At 35.3% G+C, this 15,308-nt stretch overlaps 3 protein-coding genes across 4 annotated transcripts in view; 1 reads left to right on the top strand and 2 right to left on the bottom strand.

Moving 5' to 3' along the window:
* Positions 1 to 15,308, top strand: part of LOC143432212 (QRFP-like peptide receptor) — a 106,766-nt gene that overhangs the window by 68,199 nt on the left and 23,259 nt on the right. The window lies entirely within an intron of this gene.
* Positions 3,219 to 4,498, bottom strand: LOC143432221 (uncharacterized). The gene is made up of 5 exons (XM_076908992.1): positions 4,490 to 4,498; positions 4,329 to 4,383; positions 4,042 to 4,092; positions 3,689 to 3,990; positions 3,219 to 3,455 (listed from the first exon to the last, which is right to left on the bottom strand). Exons 1-5 carry the CDS (start codon positions 4,496 to 4,498, stop codon positions 3,234 to 3,236), a joined length of 639 nt encoding a protein of 212 aa, XP_076765107.1. The 3' UTR covers positions 3,219 to 3,233.
* On the bottom strand, positions 8,922 to 14,097 carry LOC143432220 (cilia- and flagella-associated protein 74-like). The gene is made up of 16 exons (XM_076908991.1): positions 13,919 to 14,097; positions 13,715 to 13,838; positions 13,492 to 13,645; positions 13,264 to 13,397; positions 12,950 to 13,205; positions 12,633 to 12,880; positions 12,435 to 12,565; positions 11,871 to 12,165; positions 11,491 to 11,800; positions 11,290 to 11,422; positions 11,057 to 11,215; positions 10,838 to 10,884; positions 10,602 to 10,785; positions 9,237 to 9,301; positions 9,091 to 9,188; positions 8,922 to 8,983 (listed from the first exon to the last, which is right to left on the bottom strand). Exons 1-16 carry the CDS (start codon positions 14,048 to 14,050, stop codon positions 8,922 to 8,924), a joined length of 2,532 nt encoding a protein of 843 aa, XP_076765106.1. The 5' UTR covers positions 14,051 to 14,097.

Below are 15,308 nucleotides of genomic sequence, written 5' to 3'. Positions count from 1 at the left end.
ATTGTTATTTCTATTTCTGGTAAGCAAACGAAATTATAATAGGCTAATGGGTGTTGCATATTGTTTTAGATAATGAGATAAATTCCGTTAGAAAACGACAGAGTTCTTAAATAGAAATTTAAAACGATTCGGATGTTAGTTAAATTTTGTTGGAAATTTAACTTTAAATTAGATTGAAAAACCTAAATTGCAATTTTGTAACAATATCGCCAAATTTTTGTATTGAAGTACAACGTGAATGTACCATAATGTCGCAATTCAGTATTATAAATTCTTATTGAATGCTCTCCTTATATAAACAATTAAAAAATGACAAATTGTATGTTGCAGAATTTTTACAAACTTTTCTTACTGTAGAATATTAATAATTGTTTTTTAAACCATTTACTGAAACCGTGTAAGAAGTTTACTTATTATGTATTTTTACAAATACAGTAAGAGAAACTTTAGGAAAGGTTTTTAGTATTCCGAATTGCATTTACAATATATCATATATTTTTTAGATATATGTTTCGTAAAAAGCTTTTCTAGTAAATTTTCCTTACACAAAATATAAACGTCTATGCTGATAAGTTTCAATCTATGAGTCGTCTAATACTAGCGGCTACTTGTATTATTTTATTTTATTTATGTACAGGAGTTTTTAATAAATATAATGTAAATTATATTACAATGAGATTTTTACACTTTTAGCATAGTCTATTTTTTCTATTTAAAATCGTATGCGTTGCAAACAAATGTGCTGGTAGGTCGCAAAAAGATTGAGAAACGCTTGTTCGTTTTTGTTGAAATCTTCTGTATGTCTTCATAATTAGCTGTTTGCGTGAAATGTTCAAGAATTTAGAACCGGAAGTTTTGGATTATTTTATATAGCTTATTTTTCTTATCTTTAAAAATGATGTTTGGAAATGATTGAAATAAGATAGAGTTCACAAATTTAAAAAATAACACGACCATACAAAACGGGAAATTCAAACATGATCTCCTGCAATTTGTACGCTAAAAATCGTTAAACGGGTCGGAATTAAATTTTTCATTTTCACTGCATAGGATTAATTATAAAATATTGTAATCTATCGTGTTGGCCTATTTATTTGTAGGCATTGACAAGTGTATCCATGGAACATTCAACATCGATCGTTGATCATCGATCGTCCCACTAAAATTTTCATTGATCACAAAATGAATTTTCACGAGAATCAATATACACACGTGTGAAATGCATTAAAAGTTAAATGCTAGTTTTGTTCCTGTGGCTGCAGTTCCGGAAACTCCGTTCGTTGATCAATTCGAAATTTAGGTGGCGAGTGGGTGTTGAATATATGATAAAATTCTTGTTTCGGATATTTATTAATTTCTGAGGTATTAATAAAAAACTTGATAAAAAGCTGCCTATATTGACTCAGTCTGGTCCGTACTGCAGAAAAAGCACAGAGCGTGTACCGTGTTGTAACCTAAAAGTTCAGAAACGTATAATTTTCTGTTGCAGAGTTATACAGCCAGCGTACTTTAATATGGCACCAAAAGTTTTTCGTCAACATCTCGAAAATCCATCACCTTTTTTTTACCATTCTTTGGAATTTCGTAGCAATTAGCGAACAAGATCTTCTGCAATTTCATTCGCTTCTTCTAACACGTAATTACTGGCTTATATGTACAATTAGAGCGTACAATATATATATTACCGAACAGAAATCACCGCTGATTTTCGACCAATGGGAAAAAAAATCGCTCTACTCAACCGTAGAAAATTGTATGCGAAAGTTCTAGTATACCGTGCGACTTACGGTTGACCTGTAGATTATATCATATCGTAGCAATTCTACTATAGTATCTATCATGCGTTTAAAAGTAAAACCCTCGAGCTTACTCTGTATTCTTATGAGAAATAAAGTTTCCGAAATTGTGATTCGGTGTATTAGAAAGGAACGTTATTTAAAATATATCTGCAGATCGTTTTCAAGACCTTGATTAATTTCCTGTACAGGAAAGCCTCGTATAACACCGTTTTAGAATTAGAGCGAATGTTGCACTTAATTAACTAACATAGTGTGTCTAATTCTCTTTTGCAAAAACTTACAGCCTAGTTACTTGAGATAACGTTGGAGAAACTTCAGAGGCTAAGAACATCTAGCTAAAAATAGAACGCCCTCGGTTAAACGATGCTTACATGGTATTAATAACGAAACAAATGATATTTAATGCACATTAATATAGAATATTTTTAATGAAAGTTGCTTCGAGAAAAATATTTCTCTTGATCATAAAAATATAATAGTATAGCTTTTGGATTTTTAAAAGCTACCCGCCATTCTTATATTATATAATTCTTTGTTTCGCGTGTAACGCGGTATTTTTTAGAAATCTAATTATCGTGTTATACGGGGGTTACCTCTACCCACTCCATAGATAATATAGATTAAAGCAAAAAGATCAAATTCGTCTCGTCCCTTTGGATCACCAAATTTTTATACGGTTGGTCGCTGAAATAATGAGTGCGATGACTCAATTATACAGTTAACTAATTATGCAGGTCGTTAATTACGCGTTTTAATTATAGTATTCGTTATAGTATTCATTAGGATTTCCGTGTACGTAAATATAAGAAGTGTGCGTGGCATGTAATTTGTAATACACGTGATAGTTATTGGTTGACGCGCAGTGTGTGGTGTACGTAAGTATACATATATAGATTTACTGAAAATGCGATAGTCATTGTGTCTTTGAAATTACTATTTCATCTTCCACGAAGCGTGCTGGAATGATCAACAATGAAAGAATCGAACAACTGTTTGCTTTGCTAAGCGAGTACAACGAACACACATGTATTTGAAATTCTTCGTTGCTTTGTATTTATTTTTATAGAGACAAATCCATGAGGAAGCTGTATCGATTTGTTACGTTTATCTCGGCATGCAAATACTTGAATAAACTATCGAAGGTACACCGCGTGAGATTTTATCATTTTATTATTACGATGAAACCTAAAGCACCTAAGCGAAAAGCGTGGAAAGATCTTGGGGAACGAGGAAAATTTTAAAAAGATTGATTTCCACAAATTACCCGCTTCGCAGCCCTACGATACGCGTTATTTAATAAATATCGGAACTGTAATTGAAACTAGTACGTAAACGAAACGATGGAGCTGAATAATACGTGCATCCAAGGGAGAGACTTGAAAATTGTAGTTTTAATGAAATCCATCGATGCGTGCGAATGAAAGGGTTGATTTTCTACTTGGCCGAGCATATAATTAGGAACTCGTGCGACGTCCAGTTTCCCAACACGAACTTTACTATCGCTACATAGCAATAATTCGATATTTTCAGCCCGTCTGATTTCATTCCCTTTCTGCTCTCTTCCTTCTTCTTCATTCTCGCTGTTGCTTCAACGTCTACCTTAGGATCGGAAGCGTTTCTCTTCGTTGCCGTGTGAAATCGTACACCAAATTCCACCTACGGCGTACCAGTGGAGGAGAGTCAGTGGAGTATTCTTCGGTGCTTTCGGATATACCGAAGGTACTGATCTATATGATCAGTGTTCGAAGTAACGAGGGTTGGCTTGGACATTGAAGATAAAAGATTTTGGAGATGAAAATCAATATTGTATAAAAGCGCCAAATGTAGCATATACAATAAGATTAAAAAAAGACAAACTTTATCGAACAAATGATATGATGTCTAAATACCTTCTTTTTCTCTGGAACCACTAACTGCATGCTCTCGTTGAGATTCCAAAACGAGAAACGACTACGATCCTGCGATGGTTTGAGATTTCCACCGAATATTGCCAATTTCTCGTCCAAATGCAAATTATCGTCGAATTCTATTTTTTTCGATGATTTTCTACTGTTGTCACCGACGACTTTCTTACCCCTTCTTTTTTTCTCGGTCGATTTGTGTCGAGGTTTCTCCTGCACTCGTGGTATTTCACCCTCCAATACGTCGACCAGGTCAACATGAAATATCAGTAGGCATGATCCAGTATTTTCTACCTGATATAGTGAATAAAAAGAAAAAATACAAACATATAGATATGTACTTATATCGCTATTAGGATGCTTGTCACGAACGATAAATTTGTCTGCGAGATCTATTCGAATAATTTATTCGAAACGCGAACAATTCGTTTGAATTAAAAAGAAGATCAATCGGAACAAAAGAAGACACCGAAGCGATTGAATGTTTTGACGTATCAGGTGTTAAATTCAGGTGTTAGTATTCAGGGGAAATTGGATTTCAAAGGTCGTATCTTTGGCGACAGGTTCCTTCAATCTATAGAGAAATTCCTCTAATTTACGAAGATCTCGTTACACCCAGCTTTCTAGCCGGCGTCAAACTGCTGAAAGGCTGCGTGGGACTCGGAAACAATCCGACGATGAGACTAAACGGAGACGGAAAGTTGCGAAACCCGAGAGACAAAGGCAATAGCCGTGAGGGTGAGGAGAAAGGTAATAATATGAAAGGATTATGTTATAAAAACAAAGTACCAGTTTCATCATGCAATTACTGTAAAATGAAAAAAGAGTTTCGTTGATACAACAGCAAAAAAAAGCATTATCTTTTATTTAAATAGTGTTGCTATTTCCCAACAAAAGAAAAAGAAGATCTGTTCTCCGTGGCTGAAATATAGAATCGATAGAGGGTAATAATGCAATTTGTATAATTATGCCAATTAAACAGTCAACTAAATGCTGAAAATGCACACACACACACGCGCGCGCGCGCACGCACGCACGCACGCACGCACGCACAACAATTGAGATTATAAAGATTAAATAAAGCAGTTAGAATTGTCAATTAGAATTGTTGAGATATTCGATTTGAATACCGCAGGTAAACACACCCAGGAAGATGTTTTACTCGAAAATTAACTACAATTAGTACTGTATAATTTGATTCTCTGTAAAGAATACAGAATGTTGAATTATTGTAATCAAGTAACGTTGAAAAGAAGAAACGTTCTAGTATATATGATATATATTTTAGACAACACACGATAAATCGATCAAAAGTTGTCTTGCGCGATCCATAATAATAAGGTCCACGAGCGTGCGTCGCGCATATTTAAACAAGACGCGAGATTTGAGGTTATCACAAAGAGGGAGAAACTATACCGAAAAGGGGAGCCGTTGAATATGCATAGACGAATATCGTAGCAGGTGATGTTTTTCATTTTTTGCAAGCCATTTTATTTGTTGTATCCCATAAACAGCAATATTTATTTTAATCAAGTTGTTTTCCTGTATTAGGAAAATTCCTTTAATAGCCTGTACATGAAATTATTTGATCTTTATTGCATGGAAAATTACTAAAGATTAACTTAGCTAAGGGATGATCAAAAAAATTTCTCATTTTTTAAGCACAAAATAGTTACACGGACATTTTCCTGGAAGGTATGAATATTATATTAATCAAGTTCAGGCGTAATTCGCCGACGATTAGCAATTGCCGTTGTTCAGGACTCATCGTCGATTCGTTCTATTTACCGGCACTTTCAATATCCTTTGTGGATTTCTCAGCGATCGTTGGGCAACTTTGTAAGCGCAAGACACGCGCCGTGAAACCGCGACGGAGGATTGTTTCGCAGGAGTTGATGGCCACTTCCAGGCATCAAAGTACCGGAAGTCGGCTAAGTGGGAAAGATCCAGCGCTGTGTAACGCTATACAAGACGAGGAACATAACAGGCTCGAGTGACAAGAAACATGGCGCGGTGGATCACGAGTCATAAAAGTACGAATTAAACTCGTTGCGGTGGTATTTCTACGGTGTCCATTGTGAATTCAACGTAGAAGCTGGCATCGTTTTTTTTTTCTTAGTGCCATAAAAAACTGCGTTTTTAAATTGTTCTCACAGAGAGGTTGAATTTCTAGTAAGTAATAAATGGTCAAATAATGCTATAATATTAGATAAACGTCATGCTATAATATTAGAAAAACGTCATATTAGATAAACATCTTTATACTACTGCACTTTATCTACTATGTTGACAGTGCATAGTATGTGTATATGCTTGGAGGAAATTTAAATATCGATTAATCTTATTTGCTTTCAACGATATTTTATTTGTTTTCAACGATTGTTTCTTCATAATTTTGATCTATAACATGGTAAAATTACAATCTCTAAGAGGGATTACTGGAGATCGTCTAAAGCAACGAGGATACGAAATAAGCTTCTTTACGTGATAAATTAAATCGCGCTACTCTCTGCAACCCGCATTAAATATTAAAATGAGATGAAACGAGGCGACAGATTCAACAATCAGTTTAAGCAAAAATATTAATTAACTAATTATTTAGGGTTATCCTAAATGTGTTTTCTAGATAATTACAACAATTCTGGTTTATCGTATAATACTAACAGAAACGTAGCCGATCGATGAGAAATAAGGTCACTAGATAGAGCCGCTTCTTGTTGAACAATCACTGGCTAAAATGAATATTTCTGAATGTTGATTCATCTTTTATTCAAAGTAAAATTGAAATCAACTAAAAACTTACCGTTTACTATTAGTGTTAATTAATAAGTAATTTCGCAAGCGTTTCCTTTACAATAAACTTTTCTTTCCAAAATATTGTACTACGAACAATATTTCCTTTCACCATAAAATTCCATCGTTAGTATTGTATTCTACGCGGCACAAGGATTCTCCCTTTATTAGAATGTCTAACGTAATATTCGACCATTTTCCACCGTCTTGCCTTCAAGGACTTCCAATGAAATAGAGTATTTGAATTTAGTTCACGTTTTTTAATGTTTTGCCACCGGTACGAATGATGGCTTGGCTATAGAGAAGCAAACGATCAAGCTTCGCTTGGCTTGATTAAGGGGATGAAAAGTGCTGGGCTGAATAGCCGGAAACGAGATAATATGGCTGATCAAACGAGCCCTGTTAGCTCACGGATCTTTGAAGTTTATTTCTACATAGTCACCAGATTGGTTCTCTTTAAATTATCGATTCGGAGGTGTTGGAGGAAAGGGCTAATCTGAAAAGAAGGGTGCGAAGAATGTTCGTTTTGATCGAGTTCTACGGATCCTTAGAAACGACAGGAGTGAGAATGTAGTTTAAGAATGAAAAGAAAATCAATCGAATTTGCTTTCTAATTTTGCAGTTCGCCAAAGTAAATCGATTGTTCTTTAAGTAACTTTCTCTTGTAAATTATTCAAGTTTATTTCAGACTTTGCTAAGCATTATCGTAAAAATATTTAGAGACAATTTTCACTGAAAAGTATCCAATTTTTGAAATCTTAATTACCAAACTGGGAAGAAATTAAGGAAAACGGTTACCGAGAATTATTTAATAAAATAAACACGATTATATCCACGTATTTTAAATAACAAATATCATATTAATTGAAACCAATGATTCGCAATTAATTCGTTAGTATGTAATTCGTAAAATCAATTCCTGAATCCGTGGAATAAATCTCAAAATAATTAATTCAAGATTTCGAGAGGTAAAAACATAGGATTCGCAATATCTGTTTAAAAGATCCGTGATAATTCACTAATCACGAAACTGTTCTTTTTTCATCTTTCATCGTATTCCAGTAACGTTCTCTCGGCATTTTTTTCATTAGTTAAATGCGCAATATCAGCACAGACGAAATTGCGTTTCGGGTCGCGTTTCCCAGTCGTTATTGGACCAGTGAATGGTTGTTAGATCACTCGAAAGGGTGAAAAGGTACCGTGGATAAATTTATCGGCACTTGTCTATATACAGATTCTGACTTCTCGATTTAGGATAATATTTTCCGAATGATTGACCGTACTCCATATCACTCTAACTCGCACGATCCGTTTTTCGATATCTACCTTTGAGCAGAATCGAGGTGGAATGAAAAAAGTAGTTTTACTTTTACCTTTTGAAAATTAACGTTCTATGTGTACTCTAAGAAGATTCGATTTCTTTCGTTTTTAGTAGATTAATTATCTACTAGAAACGAAGGAAAAATTTCACTTCATAGAAGAGTACCGAATCTGATTTATCAAAAATGGAATACGAAAGATGCTGTTCGAACAGGATTCATGAGTTCTAGATACAGATTCGCAAAGAGAGTTCTTGCCAGTGTCGATATCGCCTATAAATTGTTACATTACTTCTGTCGATACTAATTCGTCGATAATAAATTAAAAATAATAAAAAATCTTACTAAATTGTGTAAAATTTAACACTAATGCATTACAGATGCATTAAAAAAATGAAAACTGTCTGTGTTACAAACAAAATTGCGAAAAAATATTGTTTCCAAGTTACAATTTGTCATTCGCAGAAGATAGTTTTATACGAAAGCCGATTATACGCCGATCGTGGTCAAAGTTCGCCACAAACTGGTTAAACGATGTTTGAAGTAGTCACATCGTTCCATCCCCCTCTAAACTTATACTGTTTCTAGTTCTTGCTGTATTTACTTGATAGATTTGCTATCTGCCTTGCACAAGGTAACAACTATGAAATTATCCTGTGACAGACGCGAACCAAAGACAAATATAATGTTTGAAAACGTTTCATGGTATTGACACTGTCATCGTTTACTTCCATGTGGCTTAAAGGTAAGTTTGCAAAAGTTAGACGGCGTTGAATCGCAGACAGGACATAGCAGCAGCCAATAAAATAGGATAAAGAATGGAAAATAATTAATCGCAATCGATTCGTTGTATAGCAAGATTAGCAAGACTAATTATATAATACAATTTAATTACAGTTATGTCATTAAAAATAGTATTTTCTTACGTTGAACCGTATTTGAATACAATCAACTCTTCTATAAGAGAATTATCGTCACTTTTTTCATCGTTATTATACCAAAACCAATAATCCTGCTGTCCGCGTGTTACATATTAAATTATTTCAATAATTAACTGTTCCTAACATTAGATACTTTAACAAACATCCATAATGCTTGTTCTAATCAGCTTAAATCGGTTTCACTGGTAATCGAAATTTCATTAACAACATTGATCCATTTATATAATTTTCTAAGAAATAGAAATTCGAAAATCTTTTCGAAAATTGACTAGAACATAGATATTGATTTATCAAGCAAAGTATACCTACTCGACCAACCGATGGTATACAAAATTACCATTCAAAGTTCTACTAATATTAATTGTCGATAATTTATTCTCAAGCTTGCAGAATTTATAATTAAATGCGTATTTTTTCACAACTGGTTTGACTAGGCTATGAAAATTGTAAGCAGCTTAGATTAATCGTTCATTTGCACTGTACCTGTACGATCCATTCTCGTGTATAAGCATATACGTACATATATACATATACAGGGTGATCCGTAACTGCCCCAGACAACACAAGATAAGATGGTGGCGACACCATACCGGCACTGTAGCGACACTTCCGAGGAGTGTCAGCAGATCCATAGTCATCTACGTCCGCACTTGTTAGCTAAAATGCCGGCACGCAGTGGCAGCACGTTCTAGTCACCAACGTAGCACGCGTGCGAATGACACTGCGCCAGCACCAGCGTGACACGCGTGTCATCGTTCCATTCAAAAATTTTTTCTGCATTGGCGTAGGCGTCACATTTGTTAATGGGGACCACCTGTTATTCCGTACAAATTAAATACGTCAGAGTTTAGATATCCGCATACGAGTACTGACAGACGTTTTGGTAGTTCTTTGCCAACATTTATAGTTACTGAGAGAGCCATATATATTTTTTCAATTCGTCAGGAAAATTCATGCCAATAGAGAGTATTAAATACGATGGCAGCATATTGTTTAAAGAAATGTAATAAATGATACATTTACTTATAAAATGTTGAACCAATTAAGTTACGTTTACTTTGCTAGCGTATCACAACTTTCAGGTGAAAATATTGAACGTAATTATTTGTTTTCCTTTGGTACATATATTCTTGTGGTAAATGGTTTTATCGTTTGTAAGGATTATTAAATATAAAGTATACCTTTGTTACATGAATTTTTAACGATGTGTTGAAAAAAATATTTATAAAATAAGTGTATGTATTTTTACGATAAAGTAATTAACGAGTTTTCTGAAAAAATCGCTGTATTAAGTTATAGTTTATAGAAAATAATAAAAAGAAGTTTTTATATCTTTCTTTCGTGTCAGTGTATCTATTTTCGAATCGAAATAAATAAATTGCTTAGTTTAGTCATTTTTAATATTCGTTTATAATTTTTATGCAAACAGCTTCTTCATTGGTATATATTAGCCTACGCCACTGCCACGCGTGTCACTATGGTGAGTTGATAGTGTCATTGGCACGCCGTGTCGCCCCTGTGCTATATCGCCGTGCTTTGATAGTGCCGTGACACGCAGTGTCACTCCAGTGCTAGCCCTGTGCTATTACGAGAACTGAGAGGTAGCACCGTGCTAGCACAGTGCTTAGAGTTCCACCCGGTGCCATTGGCGCTACAATCGCTGGTTGTCTGGGTGGTGGTACAATCAAAAGAGGAGTGATTTTACATGAAAAAATGTGTCGAAAATATAGAATAACAATTTTTCACTTGAGGCTTTGTTTTCGAGAAAATTGACTTTGAATTTTCATCGGATACGGGTGCCAGGAACAGGTACTGAAATAGAATGTTTGAAGCAAAGTTTATTCTTACAGTAATTGCTGAAAATGTTGGTTGGCTATCCTGCCGAAAACATAATTCTGCTCTTCCAATTAAATTTCTATGAACGCTTTCTAAGACATTCGGTTGTTTTAATGTATGAAAGGCTGCAATAAGCTTTTTTTTCGATTGTTCGCAACTTGTGATTTCTTCGGAATACACGGTTGATTTAACATGTCTTCAGAAGTAAAAGTCAAGCGGATCTATTATTCCACTACAACCAATCCAACTTTGGTAATGTTGGTTTAAAAAATCTCTCACAGCTAGGAAAACATTTCTGTGATATTGCAAGTGTTTATCAACATAAGTTCAATTAAGGCAATAATCTACAGTGAGATCCGCCATATCGAGACGTGATGAAGCGCACCCGTACCCGGCGAAAATTTCGGTTGTACGGACAAATTTTTTAATAATATATATTAATACTTGTAACAATTATTAAAACTCACAGAGATTTTCAATTCAACCGACTTCTCATCAACAACTTCAAAACGAGCGACACGAAACCGAGGCTTTAGGACATAAGATGGTATGACTCCTCTTCCAGATATCCTCACGTTCCATGTTGTTCTGGTTCTCGGGTTAAACACATCGAAATGCTCTTCGTCCTAATGAAAATAAATTGAATTTGGCACTATTTTTAAATGAAATTTGAAGATTCTCTATTCTTCATATATCTCACTCCTTCCTCGTTCTCTTGCGTCGGTTTATAAGTAACCGGAAGTTTCAAAACGGAGCCAATTTCGATCGTCTTTCCAGAGGGCACGAAGAATGGTCCAGACGGATTTAACAGATTCACCTCTACTTTCACACTTCTGATTAAAACAGATATCATATTCGTATGTAGAAAGTTATTAGTTTCGCAATCGCAGATAACACGTACCGGTTAGAAATATTTTTAACGAAGAGGAACTTTCTGGCGGATGTACCAATCGCTGTTCGTCCAAAGACTATTTCTCGATCCTCGTTTAGAAGCAAAACTTCAGGCCTCGTGATTGGACAAATTAATTTAGCGAATAATCGTTCGTTTCGTTTCAACCCATTTTTCACTTCCATATTGATGGTGCACGTAATTAAAATGTTCGAAACACAAGGCTCGAACGTTTCCAGTAAATTATTTTCACCGGTCAATTTGTCCACATCGAGAACCTCTTCTTTTTTATCAACTGCTACTTTCTTATTCAATTTTTTCTCTTTAGAATAGTAGAAATTTTGCTTATATTCTTTTCAATTTTTTCATTCCTTTTATCTTAATATAAATACCTTTCTTTGGCGATTGATAGTCTCTATCTGGTTTCATTTCCTGTTCTTCGACATTCATTTTCAATCGTAGGTCCCCCTCGAATATCGCGCTCTCCGGTAGCTTTGGTTGGAAGAGAAAATTTACATCGACCCTTTCATTATTATTTAAAGTACCAGATTGTGGTACAATGTTGACTGTGTCGGAAGAACTTTGAAATTCGAAACCAGCCGTGAATTCTTTGTTTTGGTACTTTACAATTCCGCAGGTACAGTGAGGGTAGGAAGCCATATTGATTCCCTTCAAGTGTATAGAGGCCTGAATTTTGAGACATTTTGTTAACAATATTATAATATACAAATTATAATAATTGTAAAAAATAAATTGTAATAATTCTTTTTAAATATAACGGACACATGTTACGCAAATTAAAAGGGGAATAATTATGTTAATTACATACAGGTATTAATAAGTAGCTAGCATATTTAATTTGTATGTCACGGATTGAATAGTTTATAGTAATTTCTTAAAATAATATTTTATTATGTAATTAATTAATACGAGAAAAGTATCCAAGAGTTATTTACCATTGCAAATGAACCACAAGGGGTGGCAGGTAATTCGATGATTTGTTCACTTAACTCGCAGAGGGTATCGACGATGCACGCGTTAACTTTCGTGACGTTCCTTCCATTTTTTCTATCGCAATAGTCCAATTCTATACCAACATATACATTTCACTAGTCTCTCCAGTTTTCAAATCTTAATTACTAAATACACGTAACTGTTTTCTTTTGCCACAGAATCGTCATTATACGTAACGTTTTCACTATCATTCTCCTCTCGATCGTTCATTTGACGCTTAAACTCGGCTGTTTTAAGATTCACAGACATGACAGATGGAAAACCACACGTCGTGTAATTACGCCGTCGGTTTGTCGATTGCGCGTTCAAATAATCCTTCAGTTTCTTCAGTTCCATTCGTTTCTTTCTCCCAGCGAGCTCAGCCAGCGTGGCTACTCGTACGAGAAAACTGTCGAACGATTGATCCTTCATAAATTTGATCAACCGACTCTAACAACAGAAATAAATTGTACGCAACCTCTGTGCACCGCTGAAACCGTTTGCTCCGATTTCGTTCCCAGGAATGTCCGTTAGACACGGAGAATAAATTAAATGAAGCCTGATAGTTTCTCCAGGGAGAATGGCTCCGACACCGTGGTTAGGATGTATATCCATGGACGACGGTAAAAGTGGGAAAGCGTACTTTTGAGTAAGCAGAGACTGATTCGTCAATGTTAACTCTGTAGAAATTGATTCGTGAGTGTAAACGTGTCCCAAATCAATGTTTGTTGGTTCTGAAAAATGAAATTATGACAAATTTTCTTCTTTTCTCTTTTTCTTTTTTTTTTTTACCTATGATTAGACCATGACAAGCGGTCAAACTGGCAAGAATTTTCGCTATCGATGCCGGTGGCTTTTCTGGCTCCTGGGACAAAATTTCCACTTGGATTGGAAATTCGAGCATGTTTAACGACGGATTGTAATATCTACTATCGAATGTTCTATCAATTTGTTTGAAGTTTATTGAAAAAGAAAGTGTTGATAATTTGATAAATTGAAAAATTCACTGTTTTCTTCTACCGTTTGGCATTTGCGACGATGCTTGACTCAGGCATCAGTCTTACAGTAATTTTGCGAGGTATTCCAGGTTGTAGAACCGTAGATTTCGGATACACTGATATTTGTCTTCGTAAACACCCTGGCGTTTTTATGATAACTTCCACAGTGGAACTACCTGAAACTTACTTCGGTTCTTCAATTACTCGCATACTTAATAACTCGTTTTACTCGAATAAAAAGATACCAGTGTTGATAACGTTGAAGATTTGCTGACAAACATCCGAATCGATCATTACAATGCCAAGATCAACGCACGGTGGATCCAACTGAATTTGATAACCAGTGACTTCCGCCCAAATTGGAACGTTCTACTTGAAAGATATTCGATGTTCAGTTCATTTTGTGTTTCATAGCCTATCATTTCTATGACGAATTGGAAACCAGAGACCTGCTTGCCAAACACTCTGTTGTCGGTCAAAAAGTAAACTTCCATTATTTCGTGATGCAAGCCAACGTATCTTGGTCGAAACGAAACGTTCAAATTGCATTTGAATTTTGTCGGGACTTCGATTCGATACATTGTTCGAGACTCTTGACCATTTGAAATATCCTTGCCGATGTTTTCTACATTCGTGGCTTCAAAAAAATTTCGTAAGAACACGTTAATCTCTCTCTCTCTCTCTCTCTCTCTCTCCCTTCTTTCTTCTTTTTACTAAGTGCATAATACCTAAAATGGACGATCGTACGGTCTGTAGTTCTCCCTGATTGAAATGCCACAAGAAACAATGATCCCGATCGTTTCTTTCCTCGATTGCGATGGAAAATGGTTTTTTACCGTTGTTAAATATAGTAAGAATCCTCGCGTACAATTTGTTACACTGATACCTCCAAATTGGGGCTGCAGGGAATCTATTATATCGCAGAAATACGTTACCATTTCTATCGCGTTTGCAGTAAATTTTTCGTCACGAAATGAGATTCAGAGTACGATAAATTACACCTAAGTTCCGTAGGATCGATCACAGGCATAGCGGTCCGCGGTGTACATCGAACGGGAACACAGAATTGGTGCAAAGTTTTCGTGTCTTTAGAATTCAGAGTGAGGAAGCGAATGTCCGCTGTCACTACTTCCTCGTGCATAGCGGAGAATTTCACGTTAAACGACGCGTCCAAACCAGGTTTTACTCTAGCTGCATTCGTAACATCGATCTGTACAAAAAAATGTTCTTTAAATGATTTCTTCCTGGCATTTATAATAATTTTTACGGATCGAGGTAATCAATTGAAAAAACCTCGACAACTCCAGGCTCCCATACTTCTGTGTGCACTTTGTGGAATCGCAGATATGCCCATTTCGCTGTTTTATTTTTAACTAATAATTTCCTGCAGTACGATTTGTTCGCTTCGAAGTCCTGTTAAATCAGTTTGCTGTCCTTTAATTAATTTCAAGTGAAGAACAAGTTGTTAATGTGCTTACATTAAATGTTACTATGCTTGGAATTGCGAGGAAACAGGTGTCCTCTGGAAATACTTGTTCGATCGATGATTTAGATTCTTTTAACATTATGGATTCTGAAGTAATTCCTTCTTTTTCGACAACAACGTATTTATTCTCAGCTGTTATTCTTTCAGTTTCTTCAGATGTTAAGTCTGAACGTGTCATATCATTGTCCTGTCTCAGCAGTTTCGGAACATTTGGCATAATTATGGTACTGTATTTAGAAGTTCCTTTCTGAGTGGCCGATTTTTCGTTACTAATTTTCTCGAGTGAAATTTCAGCTAAACTTTCTTCCGTGATTTCTAATTCAATTTTCTTCGAACGACCATCACTTGATTTT

This window comes from Xylocopa sonorina, unplaced genomic scaffold, assembly GCF_050948175.1.
Source record: "Xylocopa sonorina isolate GNS202 unplaced genomic scaffold, iyXylSono1_principal scaffold0059, whole genome shotgun sequence".
Lineage (NCBI taxonomy): Eukaryota > Metazoa > Arthropoda > Insecta > Hymenoptera > Apidae > Xylocopa > Xylocopa sonorina.
This window is presented reverse-complemented; position numbering and strand designations above follow the sequence as displayed.